Below are 22,757 nucleotides of genomic sequence, written 5' to 3'. Positions count from 1 at the left end.
TACTGAAGCATCACATATCGAGCGTACAGGCTCCACTTTGATGAATCAAACGAACAGCAGGAGAATGTTTTGTACTTAAGAATGACTTCAGGATATTTCATATTGTATTTCACATAGCACAGCTTCTGTTCAGGAAATCTGTGCTTGCCATTCCCCAGTCACTTGTTAAAGTGGTTCTGATAAGTGATAGGTAGAGTTGGACATTCTATGTTTCAGTCAAATTATAGCCCTTGTATCAGCAGATGATGTGTGTGATTTGTACACTCATGGTGATGACACACGGTATAAAGTTTATGCGACACAGACTGCGTGCAGAGTCTCTATAGCATGCAACAGCATGCTGTTTCAGCCCAAAAAACATTTAGACTTGCGCAATTTGACTCAACTTGATCTCCCCAACATCTGTACTTGAGGCCATTCAATTTCACCAAGCTGAGGTGGGTGTTGAGTGTTACCCTGCTGGTTCACTCCAAAGTAAATTCAAGTCCGTTTGAGTACATGACCTGTATTAGCCACCCCTGCTACTATTCAGATATATACAAATATACATTTGAATGCATTGGAGCTTTTAAGGAGCTTTTCCATCAGCCCTGTTCTGACATAATTATGAGACACACTTTAAAGAACAACAAGGGCATAAAAACACCGACAGGTGTTGGAAGGCGAGGGTCAGTGGGTCGAGGGTCAGTGTCTCGTTAACCCTCAGGTTAATATTCTAACATTTTTCTTCAATATTGATTAACTATTCGTAAGCACACTATAACCACATGATGATGATTTTCCAGTCTGGACTTGGCTTCATCATTGCCTGTTTTGTCATGTGAAGAGCCTTGCTGAGGGGGTTGGCACTGACTCCAGATGCTCCGTATGTTCGGCCCTCTTCATACATACATTACAATCTTCCAACCAACCTTGGATGGTTGTAATGCCCTGAAGTGAGGCCTGCTGTTTCCTTCCTCACAAGCCTCTCCAGACACAATGAGACGTGTTTTTCACACACCACTGCTCACGCTTTACAGCTCATTCTTTATTCATGTGATTGTCGTGTTTGCTTACAGTGCTGTTCAGCATCCAGGTTTCAACGGCAGGCGTGAATTGCCCTGCCTTTTGTTTCCCCTCAAGACTTTCTGAATACACACTTTCCCAGCATCACCCAACTATGATATCCTCTCTGTGTGTCTGTCTCTCCTTGATCTCTCCTTCTGTCAACACCACCATCCCATAGCACATAATATGTGTGGTATCGTGAGTAATATATGTTTTCGTGAGTAAGCTGGGTAATACAGTATGGCGGCGTTCACTGTGATATTGTGTGTACGAGCAATGGAAAATCCAACTAATTTGACCTTTGACTGGATCAGCAAGTTTGAGGGTATTGTACCACATGTACAGTGGGGCAAAAAAGTATTTAGTCAGCCACCAATTGTGCAAGTTCTCCCACTCAAAAAGACGAGACAGGCCTGTAATTTTCATCATAGGTACACTTCAACTATGACAGACAAAATGAAAAAAAAAATCCAGAAAATCACATTGTAGGATTTTGAATGAATTTATTTGCAAATGATGGTGGAAAATAAGTATTTGGTCACCTACAAACAAGCAAGATTTCTGGCTCTCACAGACCTGTAACTTCTTCTTTAAGAGGCTCCTCTGTCCTCCACTCGTTACCTGTATTTATGGCACCTGTTTGAACTTGTTATCAATATAAAAGACACCTGTCCACAACCTCAAACAGTCACACTCCAAACTCCACTATGGCCAAGACCAAAGAGCTGTCAAAGGACACCAGAAACAAAATTGTAGACCTGCGCCAGGCAGGGAAGACTGAATCTGCAATAGGTAAGCAGCTTAGTTTGAAGAAATCAACTGTGGGAGCAATTATTAGGAAATGGAAGACATACAAGACAACTGATAATCTCCCTCGATCTTGGGCTCTACGCAAGATCTCACCCCGTGGGGTCAAAATGATCACAAGAACGGTGAGCAAAAATCCCAGAACCACACGAGGGGACCTAGTGAATGACCTGCAGAGAGCTGGGACCAAAGTAACAAAGCCTACCATCAGTAACACACTATGCCGCCAGGGACTCAAATCCTGCAGTGCCAGACGTGTCCCCCTGCTTAAAGCCAGTACATGTCCAGGCCCGTCTGAAGTTTGCTAGAGAGCATTTGGATGGTCCAGAAGAAGATTGGGAGAATGTCATATGGTCAGATGAAACCAAAATATAACTTTTTGGTAAAAAATCAACTCGTCGTGTTTGGAGGACAAAGAATGCTGAGTTGCATCCAAAGAAGACCATACCTACTGTGAAGCATGGGGGTGGAAACATCATGCTTTGGGGCTGTTTTTCTGCAAAGGGACCAGGACTACTGATCTGTGTAAAGGAAAGAATGAATGGGGCCATGTATCATGAGATTTTGAGTGAAAATCTCCTTCCATCAGGAAGGGCATTGAAGATGAAATGTGGCTGGGCCTTTCAGCATGACAAGATCCCAAACACACCGCCCGGGCAACGAAGGAGTGGCTTCGTAAGAAGCATGTCAAGGTCCTGGAGTGGCCTAGCCAGTCTCCAGATCTCAACCCCATAGAAAATCTTTGGAGGGAGTTGAAAGTTTGTGTTGCCTAGCAACAGCCCCAAAACATCACTGCTCTAGAGGATATCTGCATAGAGGAATGGTCCAAAATACCAGCAACAGTGTGTGAAAACCTTGTGAAGACTTACAGAAAACGTTTGACCTCTGTCATTGCCAACAAAGGGTATATAAACAAAGTATTGAGATAAACTTTTGTTATTGACTTATTTTCCACAAATATTTTTCTAATTTTGTCTGTCATAGTTGAAGTGTACCTATGATGAAAATTGCTATCGAGTGTTCAACAAAGCAACAGGAACATCTCCTAGTGTAGGATACTGTAGGTTTGTAATCCATAGATGCACTTCAACATGCTTTTTTTCTCTAGTGTTTTTGCTTGTTTTCCTATTTCATGCTCTGCATCCCTCTGTTTGCTATAGTGGTCTTCAACATCCCCTCAGCCAAAGCTCCTGGACAACAGTGCAGCTCTGAAAGAGAGATTGCTCTACATTGTCTGCCAGAGCCTGGGAAGGAAATGTGCTGATAGAGATTCATTCTGCCCCCTCTGCATTAGAGAAATAGAATCTAATAAAATACGTTGACACGGATTCAGGTGAGAGGGCTCTGGATGAATCTCATGGAGGAGAAGAGCGATTCCAGAGGAGAAGGTGCTCTGCTCTGTATGTAGACCAGTGGATTCTAAAATTTTTTGGGGGGCACCATCTGCCCTCAACATTGAAAAATAAAATGACAAATAATGCAAATGTATTTGCCACGTGCACCGAATACAACAGGTGTAGACCTTATAGTGAAATACTTACTTACAGACTCTAACCAATGGTGCGGCAAAAAAAGAAGGTGTGTGTGTGTGTGTGTGTAAGTAAAGAAATAAAACAACAGTAAAAAGACATTTGAAAAAAGAGTAGCAAGGCTATATACAGACACCTGTTAGTCAGGCTTATTGAGGTAGTATGTACATGTAGGTATCGTTAAAGTGACTATGCATATATGATGAACAGAGAGTGACAGAAGCGTAGAAAGAGGGGTTGGCGGGTGGTGGGACACAATGCAGATAGCCCGGTTAGCCAATGTGCGGGAGCACTGGTTGGTTGGGCCAATTTAGGTAGTATGTACATGAATGTATAGTTAAGTGACTATGCATATAAGATAAACAGAGAGTAGCAGCAGCGTAAAAGAGGGGTTGGGGGGGGAACACAATGCAAATAGTCCAGGTAACCATTTGGGTACCTGTTCAGTAGTCTTATGGCTTGGGGGTAAAAACTGTTGAGAAGCCTTTTTGTCCTAGACTTGGCACTCTGGTATCGCTTGCCACGTGGTAGTAGAGAGACCAGTCTATGACTGGGGTGGCTGGGGTCTTTGACATTTTTTAGGGCCTTCCTCTGACACCGCCTGGTGTAGAGGTCCTGGATGGCAGGCAGCTTTGCCCCAGTCATGTACTGGGCCGTACGCACTACCCTCTGAAGTGCCTTGCGGTCGGAGGCCGAGCAATTGCCGTACCAGGCAGTGATGCAACAGGTCAGGATGCTCTCGATGTTGCAGCTTTAGAACCTTTTGAGGATCTTGCCAAATCTCTTTATTTTTCTGAGGGGGAATAGGCTTTGTCATGCCCTCTTCACGACTGTCTTGGTGTGTTTGGACCAATCTAGTTTGTTGTTGATGTGGACACCAAGGAATTTGAAGCTCTCAACCTGCTCCACTACAGCCCCGTCGATGAGAATGGGGACGTGCTCGGCGCTCCTTTTCCTGTAGTCCACAATCATCTCCTTAGTCTTGGTTACGTTGAGGGATAGGTTGTTATTCTGGCACCACCTGGCCAGGACCTCCTCCCTATAGGCTGTCTCGTCGATGTTGGTGATCAGGCCTACCACTGTTGTGTCGTCAGCAAACTTAATGATGGTGTTGGAGTCGTGGCTGGCCATGCAGTCGTGGGTGAACAGGGAGTACAGGAGTGGACTGAGCACGCACCCCTGGGGAGCTCCAGTGTTGAGGATCAGCGTGGCAGATGTGTTGCTACCTACCCTCACCACCTGGGGGCGGCCTGTCAAGAAGTCCAGGATCCAGTTGCAGAGGGAGGTGTTTAGTCCCAGGATCCTTAGCTTGGTGATGCGCTTTGAGGGTACTATGGTGTTGAACGCTGAGCTGTAGTCAATGAACAGCATTCTCACATAGGTGTTCCTTTTGTCCAGGTGAGAAAGGGCAGTGTGGAGTGCAATAGAGATTGCATCATCTACGGATCTGTTTGGGTGGTATGCAAATTGGAGTGGGTCTAGGGTTTCTGGGATAATGGTGTTGATGTGAGCCATTACCAGCCTTTCAAAGCATTTCATGGCTACGGACGTGAGTGCTACGGGTCTGTAGTCATTTAGGCAGGTTGCCTTTGTATTCTTGGGCACAGGGACTATGGTGGTCTGCTTGAAGCATGTTGGTATTACAGACTCAATCAGGGACATGTTGAAAATGTCAGTGAAGACACCTGCCAGTTGGTCAGCACACGTCCTGGTAATCGTCTGGCCCCGCGGCCTTGTGTATGTTGACCTGTTTAAAGGACTTACTCACGTCGGCTACGGAGTGTGTGATCACACAGTCATCCAGAACAGCTGATGCTCTCATGCATGCCTCAGTGTTGCTTGCCTCGAAGCGAGCATAGAAGTGATTTAGCTCATCTGGTAGGCTCGTGTCACTGGGCAGCTCACGGCTGTGCTTCCCTTTGTAGTCTGAAATAGTTTGCAAGCCCTGCCACATCCAACGAGCGTCGGAGCCGGTGTAGTATGATTCAATCTTAGCCCTGTATTAACGCTTTGACTGTTTGATGGTTTGTCGCAGGGCATAGCGGGATTTCTTGTAAGCTTCCGTGTTAGAGTCCCGTACCTTGAAAGCGGCAGCTCTACCCTTTAGCTCAGTGCGAATGTTGCCTGTAATCCATGGCTTCTGGTTGGGGTATGTATGTACAGTCACTGTGGGGACGACGTCCTCAATGCACTTATTGATAAAGCCAATGACTGATGTGGTGTATTCCTCAATGTCATTGGAAGAATCCCGGAACATGTTCCAGTCTGTGATAGCAAAGCAGTCCTGTGGTTTAGCATCTGCTTCATCTGACCATTTTTTTATAGACCGAGTCACTAGTGCTTCCTGCTTTAATATTTGCTTGTAATCAGGAATCAGGAGGATAGAGTTGTGGTCGGATTTACCAAATGGAGGGCGAGGGAGAGCTTTGTACGCGTCTCTGTGTGTGGAGTACAGGTGATCTAGATTTTTTTTTCCTCTGGTTGCACATTTACCATGTTGATAGAGATTTGGTAGAACTGATTTAAGTTTCCGTGCATTAAAGTCTCCGGCCACTGGGAGCGCCGCCTCTGGGTGAGTGGTTTCCTGTTTGCTTACTTCCTTATACAGCTGACTGAGTGCGGTCTTGGTGCCAGCATCTGTCTGTGGTGGTAAATAAACTCCCACGAAAAGTATAGCTGAGAACTCTCTAGGCAAGTAGTGTGGCCTGCAGTTTATCACAGTATACTCTACTTCAGGCGAGCACAATCTAGAGACTTCCTTAGATTTCATGCACCAGCTGTTGTTTACAAATATGCACAGACCGCCCCCCCCCGTCTTACCGGAGTGTGCTGTTCTATCCTGCCGGTGCAGCGTGTATCCCGTTAGCTGAATATCCATTTCGTCATTCAGCCACAATTCTGTGAAGCATAGGATATTACGGTTTTTGATGTCCCTTTGATAGGGTATTCGTGATCTTACCTCGTCTAGTTTATTGTCCAATGATTGCACGTTGGCGAGTAATATTGACCGTAACAGCTTTCCTAGTTGTCTTCTGCGGATCCGGACGAGGCATCCGGCTCTTCTTCCTCTGCGTTGCTTCCTTTTGCGAATAATTGGGATGTCTTACCTGAGGTGTGTTTGGAGAATATCATGTGAGTCCTGCTTGCTGCTGTTGTTGTTGTTGAAGAAATATTTGTCTAATCTGAGGTGAGTGATCGCTGTCCTGATATCCAGAAGCTCTTTTCTTCCGTAAGATACGGTTGCAGAAACCATTGGGAACATTTGGAGAGCGAGGGGTAATGGTGTTGCTAAGAGTAGAACATGGAGGTGGGTTGAGAGGGCATTATGGAAGCTTTTGGGAAAAAGTCCATCTGCTCTACTCTACTAACTTAAACACTGAATAATACAGGAAGGAAGTGGACTATACAGTGCCTTCAGAAAGTATTCAGATCCCTTGACTTTTTTCAATCTTTTTTTACGTTAAAGCCTCATTCTAAAATGGATTAATACAAAAACAACTCAGTAATCTACACACAATAACTCATAATGACAACATTTTAGCAAATGTATTAAAAATAATAAACAGAAATACATTATTTACATAGGTATTCAGACCATTTTCTATGAGACTCAAAATTGAGCTCAGGTGCATCCTGTTTCCATTGATCATCCTTGAGATGTTTCTACAACTTCATTGGAGTCCACCTGTGGTAAATTCAATTAATTGGGCCTGATTTAGAAAGGCACACACCTGTCAGAGCAAAAACTAAGCCATGAGGTCGAAGGAATTGTACGTAGAGCTCCAAGACAGGATTTTGTCGAGGCACAGATCTGGGGAAGGGTACCAAAACATTTCTGCAGCATTGAATGTCACCAATAACACAGTGGCATCCATCATTCTTAAATGGAACAAGTTTGGAACCACCAAGGACCTTCCTAGAGCTGTTCGCTCGGCCAAACTGAGCAATTGGGGGAGAAGGGCCTTGTTCGGGGAGGTGACCAAGAACCCGATGGTCACTCTGACAGAGCTCTAGAGTTCCTCTGTAGAGATGGAAGAAAATTACCGAAGGACAACAATCTCTGCAGCAATCCACCAATCAGGCCTCTATGGTAAAGTGGCCAGACGGAAGCCACTCTTCAGTAAAAGGCACATGACAGCCCACTTGGAGTTAGCCAAAAGGCATCTAAAGACTCTCAGACAATGAGAAACAAGATTCTCTGGTCTGATGAAACCAAGATTGAACTCTTTGGCCTGAATGCTAAGCGTCATGTCTACAGGAAACTTGGCACCATCCCTACGGTGAAGCATGTTGGTGGCAGCATCATGCTGTGTGGATGTTTTTCAGCGGCAGAGACTGAGAGAATTGTCAGGATCGAGGTAAAGATGAACGGAGCAAAGTACAGAGAGATGCTTGATGAAAACCTGATCCAGAGTGCTCAGGACCTCAGACTGGGGTGAAGGTTCACCTTCCAACAGGACAACAACCCTAAGCACACAACCAACAAAACGCAGTAGTGGCTTCAGGGAACAAGTCTCTGAATGTCCTTGAGTGGCCCTGCCAGAGCCTGGACTTGAACCCGATCTTAACATCTTTGGAGAGACCTGAAAATAGCTGTGCAGCAATGCTCCCCATCCAACCTGACAGAGCTTGAGAGGATCTGCAGAGAAGAATGGGAGAAACTCCCCAAAAACAGGTGTGCCAAGCTTGTAAGCGTCATACCCAAGAAGACTCGATGTTGTAATCGCTGCTAAAGGTGCTTCAACAAAGTGGTAAGTAAAGGGTCTGAATACTTATGTAAATGTAATATTTCAGTTTTTTATTTGTAATAAATTTGCAGAAATGTCTTAACCTCTTACTGCTTTGTCATTATGGGGTATTGTGTGTACATTTGATGAGAAAAAAATGTAATCAATTTTAGAATAAGACTGTGACGTAACAAAAAATGGAAAAAGTCAATGGGTCTGAATACTTTCCGAAGGCACTGTACATCTGACCGGCATAGTGAGCATGCAAAGATTGCTTCATTTTTTTTGTTGCCTTTCCTACTTTTTTCCCCCTACTTTTTCTGAAGCCAAATGGTAGCAAAATGAACTGTTTACTCCAGTGAAGATTTTGATCTTATAGCAGACGCTATTAAAAAGTGTTCAAATGGGGAAAAAATGTTATGAAAAAATAAGTGCTCAAACGTGGCCTTTTACTGATAGATTGAAGATTTGGCAAATGTTTGGCACATCTGTTTGCTCTTCTGTACAATGGTGTTTGAGCTCTAATATGTTAAACAGAGATAATATAATGAGAAGTCACTTTTGATGAAAAGTCACTCTCGAAAACAGCAGCATTTGCATAAAGTCATCATTCAGAAGTCAAGTGCTAGTGATGTTGTGATTGGACTGAATGAAATGCTGCACTATTGTTTGTCATTTTTATGGTCAACAGTAGACAGTGCAAGAGAGTGGGAGGATAAATTGCTACGGTTACTACATTCCCAATCAAATAGCAACAATTTGCCAGCATTTCTATCCAAATCAGCCCTAGTTTGGTCTTCTGTCATTTTCACTGCAGTGGAGTCAACATCTGTGCTGCCAAAGCAAAGCGGCCTAATTAGGATGAAGACTGTGTCCTGCTCTGTCCCAGCTGTGTGCTCTGTGCTGCTGGTCCACACTGAGACAGATGAGGCCCAGTGAGGGTAACCTCCCTGAATGGGTGCCCTCGCCCATATAAACAGGGAGGTGAACGCACTACAACCGCTGTGGTAATGAGACAATTAACCCAAGCTATTTGTAACTTCCTTAATTGCTTTGTGTGGATGGATGGCACACCTTCCAGCATACCCACAGCCACCTGCTTATTGTAAACCTATCACTGTCTTTCTGGGAAATTGAGAAGGGAGGGGATACAAGAAGCAATTGCAGAGGGACAAAAACAATTATTTATTTCTGCATCTTGATATGGGGTGGGTTTGCTGTTTTTAAAAAATGTTTTCTTTAAAAAAAATCTCAGTCCAGTGCAATCCATTATAAAACATGTTTTTAAGATGTTTTGAACCTTGTGGTTCAAGCAGAAATATTTGCAGTGCTATCATGGTGTTGATAATTTCTTATTGCCTTGATGGTGCTAATTACATTATAGCTACAATTTCTCTGGTGCTTCATGAGCGTAATGACTAGTTTGTGCCAACCAATAGTAATGAGAGCTTTGTCCAATCCATCCCTCAGTATTTATCTATTCCTCTGCTCTGCCCTAGCCCTCCAGGGGTATCTGTGGTACTGGGCATGGCTGGACCTTGGATAGTAGTGGCTATTGGTGTTGGACAACAGCTCATCCAGAACCCCTGTATTGAGTAAATACCAGCTGCTACTGTGACTTGCCATATGGAAGCCACTCTCTCCCAGCAACAGCTCTCAGCCACGCAGAACACGTGGAAAGCACTGAGATTAAGGACTAATAATGTCTGTACACTGTGATTTCACCACCATTTTTCCACTGTACAGGTTGCAGACAGGTTTCTGACATTTTCCAGGTTTGATTGGATTGTTCGGATCATTTTATTTTTTAAATTTGGAAGGGAAAGGGATCATTTAGACTTTTCAGCATTGTTTTCCTGTTGGTTGGGAACTGAATGAACATTTCCTCACTCCAGTTGCTAAGGTGTGCAGGTTATAAGATGTTAGATTATTACAGGGCAATGGACATTTTATAACTGTTTATTTATGTATGCCCTAAGTATGTAACAACATAATGTGTTTTACCCTCACATCTCTTCTAACACTCTATAGCTCCACAGCAGGTCTTATGGCTCTATGCCTCAAATTAGATCCACTGAGGCATCATATACTCTCAGAAAAAAGTACAGAATTCTACTTAATGGGGAACAAACACCTGTCACTGGTAGTCGTCCATTTGACCATTAGTTATACACATAGTTGTACCCTTGTAGTTTGTACCTTAAAATAGTGTGCTAGTTTAGCCAGCTAGTCTGGTACACAGCAGGTGGGAGGCGGGGGTGACACCAAAGAATGTTATAATTAAACCAAGAAAGACCACAACCTGTCATTTTAAATGGGAACAAATGAGCCATAGTGGGCAGAATAAGCAAGCATAAGCAGGTAGGCAGAGCCAAGCAGGAGCTAGCAAGATCCTATTGGCGCGTTCTAGCATTCATTTGCATATTCCAATTGGGGAACGCCTACTCTGAAGTGCGCGTGTGCAGTAACTCAATTCGCCGTTCATGCAGGAACCAATGGGATGCCCAAGGGGTGGTGTTCATGAAGGAACCAATGGGATGCTCGAGGAGGGTGTTCCTGCAGATGCTGGAATGCCCACATGCAGGAGCACCCACGAATTGCGAGCTACTACTATTGACTTTTAACACCAACGGCTTAAATTTGGGGGTACCTCTTGACAAGGTCGCTCAGTGTTGGGGTAAGGTCACTGTAATATTAATTACAGCTTTTTATTGTCCCATGCTCTTACAATATGTAAACCTTTATAAAGACTTCAGAACTGGCAGCGGACATGCTCAAACTTGAATTAGCATAACCATAGACCACTTAAACTGGCACGACACTTCCACTCGCCAGCCACTAATCCATGCCTCCGGCCTAGAAAACAGAAATGAACCTTCATACCCCTTTTTTGAGTGTGTGTGATGATTGAACCTTTCTATTCAAAATATTGGGAACAAAAATGTACCATTATACTCGATTATCCACACATGTACCCTAAAAGGTATCAACCATGTGAGATTATATGTGTACCTCTGAAGGTACATTATGTGTATTTTGATATTTTTGTACCCCAGGAAACTGTAACGTTTTTTTCTGAGAGTGTAGCAGGATTTAAGACTTACCAGTCCCATCATTGAACCATCACTTAATTTTGATTCTGTCAAACACTGATGGTTTGTTGATATTGGATCTGCTACTTAAACTCTCTCTCTCTTTCTCTCTCTTTCTCTCTCTTCTCTCTCTCTCTCTCTCTCTCTCTCTCTCTCTCTCTCTCTCTCTCTCTCTCTCTCTCTCTCTCTCTCTCTCTCTCTCTCTCTCTCTCTCTCTCTCTCTCTCTCTCTCTCTCTCTCTCTCTCTCTCTCTCTCTCTCTCTCTCTCTCTCTCTCTCTCTCTCTCTCTCTCTCTCTCTCTCTCTCTCTTTCTCTCTTTCTCTTTCTCTTTCTCTTTCTCTTTCTCTTTCTCTTTCTCTCTCTTTCTCTCTCTCCCTATCTCTCCCTCTCTATCTACAGATGTACAGCACATAAAGCGTCGGGACATCATTCTGAAGCGGGAGCTGGGAGAGGGGGCCTTTGGGAAGGTGTTTCTGGCAGAGTGCTATAACCTCAGCCCTACCAAGGACAAGATGCTGGTGGCTGTCAAGGTAAGAGATGATCTCCCAGTTACACAGGGCCACCTGTTACAGCAGACCCCTCACAGAGGTCAGGGCCTCTGAGCACTCAGCGTCTGACTTGTATTATCTTGATCCTTGAACGGCTCTCGGGCCCCCCCCTGCCATGGCCAGCTGCCTCCACAAGAAGGTTTTGGAGACGTGGATCTATAAAAATAGGATTTTTTTTTGCAATAGAGTAGATCGATAATCATACTAATAATCATTGAGGTCACTATGAGTACCGTGTTGGTCGTCTCAAATCAGATTGAATGTATGAGGCTCCACTATGGGGTGACAAGTAGGGTTGAATATTTTCCAGGTATTTTACAAATGTTCCATCCCAAGAATGAATCACCGGCTAAGCTGATATGTCCCGCCAAAACCGTGAGTGTCATTCAAAAGCATATAAAGCATATAAATGGGCCTATATCTGAATTTGATCAGAGCTTTGATCGAAAATTCATACATTTTATAAAGCCATACATGAAATACATTTCATGAGAGAAATTTTGTCCAAGTGATTGTGCCGTTATCCAATCCATATATGATATAGGCTACGCATGACAGAAAAACATAAAAGTCCATAGATGTAGCTAGCTATCTCCTACTAGCTTCAGTAGACACATCTTTTTGAGTGTGAACTATGTTACTGTACTATATTGTATTATATGGACTGGAATTATGCACATTGTTCAAACCATGATAAAGAGAGCATATGGGATTCTGGTGCAGTACATGCGGCCTACAAAGTTACGAGAATGTTATTTTAATTAGTGCTTATTTGTATAATTAGGAGTCTGACCCATAAATACCTTTCATAATGTTATTAACCTGCCTATCTCTTTCTCTCACTATTGTTGCTTCGTTCCTTCCTTGCTTTCAACGGCTAGCCTAAATTAAATAAGTTTTGCTGTCCTTATCTTCATCATTCTAATGACATTATTGAATAACATAGGACTAGAATTCACTTCTCTTCACAAAGATTGAATGGTTATGGGTCTGAATAAATAACTGCTATAGCCTACCGCCATTGTGTATTCACTCATCTTTCAAATCAAGTCAAATTTTATTTGTCACATGCGCCGAGTACAACAGGTATAGACCTTACTTGTGAAATCCTTACTTACAAGCCCTTAACCAACAATGCTTTAAGAAGTTTTAAGAAAAATAAATGTTAAGTAAAAATTAGATGCTTAAAAAATTTAAAATAAAATGACCAAATAATTCAACAGCAGCAGTAAAATAACAATAGCGATGATATGTGCGGGGTCACCGGTTAAGTTGAGGTAATTGAGGTAGTATGTACATGTAGGTAGAATTATTAAAGTGATTATGCATAGATAATAAACAGAGAGTAGCAGCGTAAAAGAGGGGTCTGGGTAGCCCCTGTTCAGAGGGAGGTGTTTGGTCCCAGGGTCCTTAGCTTAGTGATGAGCTTCGAGGGCACTATGGTGTTGAACGCTGAGCTGTAGTCAATGAATAGCATTCTCACATAGGTGTTATTTTCGTCCAGGTGGGAAAGGGCAGTGTAGAGTGCAATAGAGATTGCATCATCTGTGGACCTGTTGGGGCGGTATGAAAATTGGAGTGGATTTAAGGGTTTCTGTGATATTTTTTTTTTATGTGAGCCATGACCAGCCTTTCAAATCCTTTTTAAACTACCCGTGAGTTATATTGGCTGCTGTATTTAACATTCAGCAACCAAGAGCTTGCAACCCTCTTCGAATAGTCTATTAGTATGCTAAAAAATGCTAAAAAGATCATGTCCAGCAAGCTATTCTAGTCTAGCTTTTCCTACATGTGACTCCAAGAGCTAAGGAGCGTTTTTTTTTTAAAGGAGAGAGGCTAGCAGAGCACAGGTGAGTATGTATTGCGCTAGAGCCCGAGGCTATAAGTTATAGGCTTATTATGCATAACCCATCATTAATTAGCTACATATAAGGCTAATACTGCATATAATCTATTACCTGAAAGAGGTAGGCTAGGACATCTATATATAGGGCTATACAGTGCATTCGGAAAGTATTCAGACCCCTTCCCCTTTTCCACATTTTGTTACTATTAGGGTCTGACAGAGTAAAACTCAAACGGACAACTTGGAAAAAGCTCAAACCTTTTTAAATAAATGTTTTTCCTCATCAATCTACACACAATACCCCATAATGACAAAGTGAAAACATGTTTATGGAAATGTATACAAATCTATAAATAAAACAGAAATACCTTATTTACATAAATATTCAGACCCTTTGCTATGAGCCTCAAAATGGAGCTCAGGTGCATCCTGTTTCCATTGATCATGCTTGAGATGTTTCTGCAACTTGATTGGAGTCCACCTGTGGTAAATTCAATTGACTGGACATGATTTGGAAAGGCACACACCTGAGCTCCAGAGTCCCTCTGTGGAGATGGGAGAACCTTCCAGAAGGACAACCATCTCTGCAGCACTCCACCAATCAGGCCTTTATGGTAGTTTGGCCAGACGGAAGCCACTCCTCAGTAAAAGGCACATGACAGCCCGGTTTGAGTTTGCCAAAAGGCACCTAAAGGACTCTCAGACCATGAGCAACCAGATTCTTTGGTCTGATGAAACCAAGACTGAACTCTTTGGCATGAATGCCAAGCATCACGTCTGGAGGAATCCTGGGCTCATCGCTACGGAGAAGCATGGTAGTGGCAGCATCATGTTGTGGGAATGTTTTTCAGTGTCATTGACTGGGATTCTAGTCAGAATCGAGGGAAAGATGAACGGAGCAAAGTACACAGAGATCCTTGATTAAAACCTGCTCCAGAGAGCTCAGGACCTCAGACTGGGGCAAAGGTTCACCCTAAGCACACAGCCAACACAGTAGTGGGTTCGGGAAAAGTCTCTGAATGTTGCTCAGGACCTCAGACTGGAGTGAAGCTTCACCTTCCAACAGGACAACGACCCTAAGCACAAAGCCAAGACAATGCAGGAGTGGCTTCAAGACAAGCCTCTGAATGTCCTTGAGTGGCCCAGCCAGAGCCCGGACTTGAACCCGATCTAACATCTCTGGAGAGACCAGAAAATAGCTGTGCAGCAACGCTCTTCATCCAACCGGACAGAGCTTGAGATGATTTGCAGAGAAGAATGGGAGAAACTCCTCAAATGCAGGTGTGCCAAGCTTGTAGCGTCATACCCTATAAGACTTGAGGCTGTAATCGCTGCCAAAGGTGCTTCAACAAAGCACTGAGTAAATGGTCTGAATACTCATGTAAATGTCATATTTCAGTTTTTGTAAAAATTACAAAACAGATGTTTTTGTTTGTCATTATGGAGTATTGTGTGTAGATTGTTGAGGGGGGGTTGGCGGTTTTATCCGTTGTAGATAAAGCTGTAACGTAACAAAATGTGGGAAAGTCAATGGGCTTCAATACTTTCTGAATGCACTGTATATAAATCTAGAATGGGGTTATCTATTTTGGATGTCTTTTGAATGGAATTAATGAGGAGAGAGAGAGACTGAGAGAGAGTGCGCGCGCATGCACTGATTTAAAGCAACAATATTCGAGTGAAAAGCTGTTTATAAAACTCTGGAGCTGCAAAAAAATAAAAAAAATCGTTACAATAAAAAAATAAGGTGACCCCGTAAAGCCAGATGGAGATGGGTGAATTAGACACACATTCAGTCTTTACATTACTGGAGCATAGGCTATGCTGCAGCAAATGTAGGCCGTCCTGTCGCAAGAAAAAAAGTTACCATGATGCGATGATAGGTCTACATTCATTGCGAACTGCACTTCATACTGAGATGGGCTGTCCCCACCCTGAGCGTTGATGATTCATCATGCAGAGGCCGTAGAGAAGACAGATTTAAGCATCGCATGTCATTTAAGTTCCATTTCACGCAATGCTGTTCACATAAATAGTATATTATAATATACTGGTTTCTCTCAGTTATTTATTCCGGGAAAAGGGAGTGGTTTTGGACGGTAAATCTCAGTAACCGGGTTTATGCCATTCAACCCTAGTGACAACAGCTGACTAATGGGTGAGAAAGTTTTCTCTGGAAATCACATTCAGGGCTAAACATCTCACTAGCAGGTTAACTTGGCATAATTTGAAGCATGTATTACATGCTGTACAGGTCATTATGGTTGACTTGAATATCACAACTTTTGGGTCAAGATGTATTGACTCACTTTCTGTGTTAGGGCTGGGTGGTATCCAGATTTTCATATCGTCAGACCATTTCTGTATCATACGGGGTTTATGGTATTACCGGAAGTGCACACAAGTGGCGCTATAAAAAACTAAAATAATAATACTTTTGTTGGCAACCGGGATCTCCATCCAGGAGGGGATTGAATGTCTCTGCTGTAACCAAGAAACTTGCTCATGATATTTAGCCACTTAGCAAGTTAGCAAACCAAATGCATAGCTAGAGCCCTGAGCTGGGTATTAATTATGTATTATATTTAAGCAGTAAGGCCTGAGGGGGGGTATATGGCTAAAATTCCATGGCTAAGGGCTGTTCTGATGCACGATGCAACACGGAGTGCCTGGATACAGTGTATTGGCCATATACCACAAACCACCGAGGTGCCTTATTGTTATTATAAATTGGTTACCAATGTAATTAGAGCAGTAACGATACATGTTTTGTCATATGGTATACGGTGTGATATACCACGGCTGTCAGCCAATCAGCATTCAGGGCTCGAACCTACCAGTTTATAATTATACTTGACTTAAGCACCCAACCACCATTTTTTTTACGTGATTGAAAATCATATAATGCCCAAGCCTAAGAAGTGTTTTTTATCTTCACTGTTGCGATTCTTGATCTCAATGGTGCTGGTCATGATATAAAAGGCTAAATAGCATTAACTGGATAACAAACTGTCAGTTGGAACAAACAATTATGAGCAATATTTACAGTTGGTGGGCATTAACCACCTGTGTTTGCCTCCTCTCTCTCTCTCTCTCTCTCTCTCACACACACACACACACACACACACACACACACACACACACACACACACACACACACACACACACACACACACACACACACACACAGCCTCAGTGTGTTAAGGCCTGCAGTTATCTAAACAATAAGCAGCCCTAAATTGGTTTTTAGATGGGGAAGCTGACTGGATGCCTGGTGCATGCAGTTTGAGCACAGCAGCTCACTCCTGAGAAGTTTTCATTTTCTCTGAAACCCCCCAGTAATTTTGTCCTTCCCCTGAAATGTAACCAGCCGATGGAAGTAGATTTGGCTTTGACCATGCTGTCTACTGCATTAGCCATGCATTTCTAGCAACAACAAGAAAAGACCTTGTGAACAGACTCCAGTTTTGTTGCTGACAGACATTTATATCTAATTCCACATCATGATTATGCAATAAGGATTGTCCAATCCATCCTTGAGGATATTGATTCAATTCATAAATACCATATCAGTCTTTTATAAGTATTGCCCCTGACTTATTCAGTGATCCCTTGTCTTTAAAAAAACAACATACAGTGGGGCAAAAAAGCATTTAGTCAGCCACCAATTGTGCAAGTTCTCCCACTTAAAAAGATGAGGCCTGTCATTTTCATCATAGGTACACTTCAACTATGACAGGCAAAATGAGAAAAAAAATCCAGAAAATCACATTGTAGGATTTTTAATGAATTTATTTGCAAATGATGGTGGAAAATAAGTATTTGGTCACCTACAAACAAGCAAGATCTCTGGCTCTCAAAGACCTGTAACTTCTTCTTTAAGAGGTTCCTCTGTCCTCCAATCGTTACCTGTATTAATGACACCTGTTTGAACTTGTTATCAGTATGAAAGACACCTGTCCACAACCTCAAACAGTCACACTCCAAACTCCACTATGGCCAAGACCAAAGAGCTGTCAAAGGACACCAGAAACAAAATTGTAGACCTGCACCAGGCAGGGAAGACTGAATCTGCAATAGGTAAGCAGCTTGGTTTGAAGAAATCAACTGTGGGAGCAATTATTAGGAAATGGAAGACATACAAGACAACTGATAATCTCCCTCGATCTGGGGCTCCACGTGGGGTCAAAATGATCACAAGAACGGTGAGCAAAAGAGAGCTGGGACCAAAGTAACAAAGCCTACCATCAGTAACACACTACGCCGCCAGGGACTCAAATCCAGCAGTGCCAGACGTGTCCCCCTGCTTAAGCCAGTACATGTCCAGGCCCGTCTGAAGTTTGCTAGAGAGCATTTGGATGATCCAGAAGAAGATTGGGAGAATGTCATATGGTCAGATGAAACCAAAATAGAACTTTTTGGTAAAAACTCAACTTGTCGTGTTTGGAGGACAAAGAATGCTGAGTTGCATCCAAAGAACACCATACCTACTGTGAAGCATGGGGGTGGAAACATCATGCTTTGGGGCTGTTTTTCTGCAAAGGGACTAGGACGACTGATCCGTGTAAAGGAAAGAATGGATGGGGCCATGTATCGTGAGATTGTGAGTGAAAACCTCCTTCCATCAGCAAGGGCTTTGAAGATGAAACGTGGCTGGGTCTTTCAGCATGACAATGATCCCAAACACACCGCCCGGGCAACAAAGGAGTGGCTTCGTAAGAAGCATTTCAAGGTCCTGGAGTGGCCTAGCCAGTCTCCAGATCTCAACCCCATAGAAAATCTTTGGAGGGAGTTGAAAGTCCGTGTTGCCCAACAACAGCCCCAAAACATCACTGCTCTAGAGGAGATCTGCATAGAGGAATGGGCCGAAATACCAGCAACAGTGTGTGAAAACCTTGTGAAGACTTACAGAAAACGTTTGACCTCTGTTCCTGCCAACAAAGGGTATATAACAAAGTATTGAGAAACTTTTGTTATTGACCAAATACTTATTTTCCACCATAATTTGCAAATAAATTCATTAAAAATCCTACAATGTGATTTTCTGGATTTTGTTTTTCATTTTGTCTGTCATAGTTGAAGTGTACCTATGATGAAAATTACAGGCCTCTCTCATCTTTTTAAGTGGGAGAACTGGCACAATTGGTGGCTGACTAAATACTTTTTGCCCCACTGTATGTCTGGCTGTCTTAGGAGGCATGTTATAATATAGCTGATTGTTAGTCATACTTAAGGGTGTTCATAGACTTCCTGATCCTAAATGGGTCTCAATGGGATTGGTTGCAAGCACTAAGACCAAAACCCTACATCTGTCATTCAATCAGGGCCATAATATGTGTACCTTGTAACACACTGCTAATGCTAGATAAAGCAATCAATATCTATACAACTTTAGAGGAGTACTCCTGGATTTCTGTTGGGGCTTGATTAAGGTGGTAGCCACTGGTGGAAAAAGTACCCAAATGTCATACTTGAAAATGACTCAAGTGAAAGTCACCCAGTAAAATCATATTTGAGTAAAATGTCTAAAAATATTTGGTTTTAAATATTCATAAGTATTGCAAAAATATATGTAAGTATTAAAAGTTCAAGTATAAATCATTTCAAATTCCTTGTTAAGAAAATAGATGGTATCATTTTCTTTCTTTTTTCTTTTTATGAATAGCCGGGGGCACGCTCCAACACTCAGACATAATTTCCAAATGAAGCATGTGTTTAGTGAGTCCGCTGCATCAGAGGCAGTAGGGATGACCAGGGATGTTCTCTTGATACGCGTGTGAATTATACAATTTTCCTGTCCTGCTAAGCATTCAAAATGTAACGAGTACTTTTGGGTGTCAGGGAAAATGTATGGAGTAAAAAGTACATCATTTTCTGTAGGAATGTAAAAGTAAAAGTAGTCATAAATATTTAAAAAAAATATATAGAACATTTTACTTAGGTATTTTAGAACACTAGTGGTAGCCACCAAACAGCCTGTGTACCTATTATGATTGTTCATGAATTTACAACCCATTATTACGAAGGTATAGATGTTCACAGCTTCGAGGTTAATCAGGTCTATTGTGATTGTGTTATATCAGCTCTAGTTGATGCTGAGACACCTAACACAGGACCTGTTTACAGCGGCATCCATTTTGAGTTAGTGCACAATGAAATTGAGTCATACATTATTCTCCCTCCCCCCAAAAAATCCTGTTTAAATTATCACATGATATTGGTAGCTGGTCATATGACATTTGTCAAATACATTCTTAAATGCAGTGGGTTGTACTGTCACAATCTTGAATGAGAAGTGACTGTCAGTAATTCTTGTGCTTGATTTATTCAATTTCACGTAAAGATTTCGACTGTAACCTCTGTGTTAAAATGCGAATGTCAACTGACAGGGGTTGAGGATAGTAAAGTTCAAAGGTCATAAAAGGTAGCTAGATGCTGAAGGAGGGGGTTACAGTATCATGGTGATCCCGTTTGGTGACAAGGGGCACATTTATCACTGTTCCTCTCTTGTCACCATCACTCTTCATCAAGGCGCTCATCCATGGAATGATGTTAGCCATGATAGTGTGGAGCAGGAGGGAGGGAACCGCAGTGCACAGGCAGGAGAAAGAGGCCGACCTTACAGAGGCGCCAAGGCTGCAGCTGAAGCAATAAGGCTGTCTGTGAGGGATGTTAAATCATCTCCCAAAATGTTCTACTCTTCAGATGCTTTGATCAAGAGTAATGGTGGCAACACTGAGCTGGCTTTTTCTTCCTTTTTTCCTCCTTCCTTCCTTTCTTCACATCCCCAGTCACCAGAGTGGATCCTATTGAAATAGATGACAGACAAATATACAGGAGTGTATACTTTTTCCACATTTTGTGACATTAAAGCCTTATTCTAAAATGGTTCAAATCTATATTTTTTTCTCATCCACACACAATACCCCATAATGACAAATAAAAGACAGAAATACCTTATTTACATAATTATTCAGACCCTTTGCTATGAGACTCGAAATTGAGCTCAGGTGCATCCTGCTTCCATTGATCATCCTTGAGATGTTTCTACAACTTAATTGGAGTCCACCTGTGGTAAATTCAATTGATTGGACATGATTTGAAAAGGCACACACCTGTCTATATAAGGTCCCACAGTTGACAGTGCATGTCAGAGCAAAAACCAAGCCGTGAGGTTGAAGGAATTGTCCGTAGAGAGATGAGACAAGATTGTATCGAGGCACAGATCTTGGGAAGGGTACCAAAACATTTATGCAGCTTTGAATGTCCACAAGAACACAGTGGCCTCCATCATTCTTAAATGGAAGTTTGGAATCACCAAGACTCTTCCTAGAGCTGGCCGCCCATCCAAACTGAACAATCAGGGTAGAAGGGCCTTGGTCAGGGAGGTGACCAAGAACCCGATGGTCACTCTGACAGAGCTCTGGAGTTTCTATGTGGAGAGGGGAGAACCTTCCAGAAGGAGAACCATTTCTGCAGCACTCCACCAATCAGGCCTTTATGGTAGTGGCTAGATGGAATCCACACCTCAGTAAAAAGCACATGACAACCCGCTTGGAGTTTGCCAAAAGGCACCTAAAGACTCTCAGACCATGAGAAACAAGATTCTCTCGTCTGATGAAACCAAGATTGAACTTTTTGACCTGAATGCAAGGCCTGAAACCTGGCACCATCCCTAATGGGAAGCATGGTGGTGGCCGCATCATGCTGTGGGGAGGCAGGGACTGGGAGACTAGTCAGGATCGAGGCAAAGATGAATGGAGCAAAGTGCAGAGAGATCCTTGATGAAAACCTGATCCAGAACGCTCAGGACCTCAGACTGGGGTGAAGGTTCACCTTCCAACAGGACAACGACCCTAAGCACAAAGCCAAGACAACGCAGGAGTGGCTTCAGGACAAGCCTCTGAATGTCCTTGAATGGCCCAGCCAGAGCCCGGACTTGAAACCGATCAAACATCTCTGGAGAGACCTGAAAATAACTGTGCAGCAAAGTACCCCATCCGACCTGACAGAGCTTGAGAGGATCTGCAGAGAAGAATTGGAAAAATACAAATACAGGTGTGCCAAGCTTGTAGTGTCATACCCATGAAGACTCAAGGCTGTAATCACTGCCAAAGGTGCTTCAACAAAGTACTGAGTAAAGGGTCTGAATACTTACGTAAATGTGATATTTCAGTTTGACATTTTTATACATTTGCAAAAATGTAGAAAAACCTGTTTTTGCTTTGTCATTATGGAGTATTGTGTGTAGATTGATGAGGGGGAAAAAACTATTTAATCAATTTTAGAATAATGATGTAATGTAACAAAATGTGGACAAAGTCAAGGGGTCAGAATACTTTCCGAATGCACTGTATATTTGATATAGGTTATAATGGAATGTCAGGATATATTTGTAATATGTGTAGGTCAACAAGTCTGGGAGCCTCCTTGTAAAAACGGTTTACTCGGTGTGTCTGTGCTATTTAGCTGGCTGTCTCTCTAGTCTGTCCTGTACATCCGGGTGGACTAGGAACACACCACTCCTCTAGCAGCATAGGGTAACAAAGCATCCGGGAGAATAGGGCACGAGCCATGGGCACTGCCATACATTCAAATTCCCCTTTGCATCGTCATATAAAGTCATCCAAGAGAATTAAAATGAATACAGCATTAGAAAAACCTTGTGATTATCATGGTTGAATATCAAATATCTGTTAGATAGTGTTATGAATTCTATAAATGATCATTTTGGTTTACAAAAGTAGAGGATTGTATCATGACCATTTCCTGGAAAACATGCATTTTGTTTCCAAACTTTAGTTTACAGTACAGCTGCAAAATGTTGCATTTTTTAATGGAGAAGCAACCAGCAATGACGGCTTGGCAGTCATCCCAGACTCAGTAAGGAGTAAATCCTACCTTTTACATTTGGAGGATCAGAGAGAGACAAGAGATTGAGCGTAAAGGCCAAGCTATTTCATAGGTGGGAATTTAGGGAGGTTTATTTCCAGCCGATAAGCTCGTCAATAATGATACCATAACTCTTAGCCAATACGGTAGACAACAACAGCGTCTACATCTGGTGAGGCACGGAGCCTCTTATCACGGCTATATAATGAAATGTCAGATTGTGTATGGGACGCCTAATGAAGTCAATTACAAAATGATCTGCTTCTGTA

At 42.6% G+C, this 22,757-nt stretch overlaps 1 protein-coding gene across 4 annotated transcripts in view; it reads left to right on the top strand.

Moving 5' to 3' along the window:
- The window catches only part of ntrk3a (neurotrophic tyrosine kinase, receptor, type 3a), a 265,004-nt gene that overhangs the window by 224,724 nt on the left and 17,523 nt on the right, over nucleotides 1–22,757 (top strand). For all 4 annotated transcript variants that reach the window (XM_042301457.1, XM_042301456.1, XM_042301455.1 and 1 more), the window contains exon 13: nucleotides 11,602–11,732. In XM_042301457.1, coding sequence (XP_042157391.1) covers nucleotides 11,602–11,732 — 131 coding nt within the window. The remainder of the gene's footprint in view (nucleotides 1–11,601; nucleotides 11,733–22,757) is intronic.

The sequence above is a fragment of the Oncorhynchus tshawytscha genome, linkage group LG19, assembly GCF_018296145.1.
Source record: "Oncorhynchus tshawytscha isolate Ot180627B linkage group LG19, Otsh_v2.0, whole genome shotgun sequence".
NCBI lineage: Eukaryota > Metazoa > Chordata > Actinopteri > Salmoniformes > Salmonidae > Oncorhynchus > Oncorhynchus tshawytscha.
Note: the sequence above shows the minus strand (reverse complement) of the source record. Positions and strands in the feature narration are given on the sequence as shown.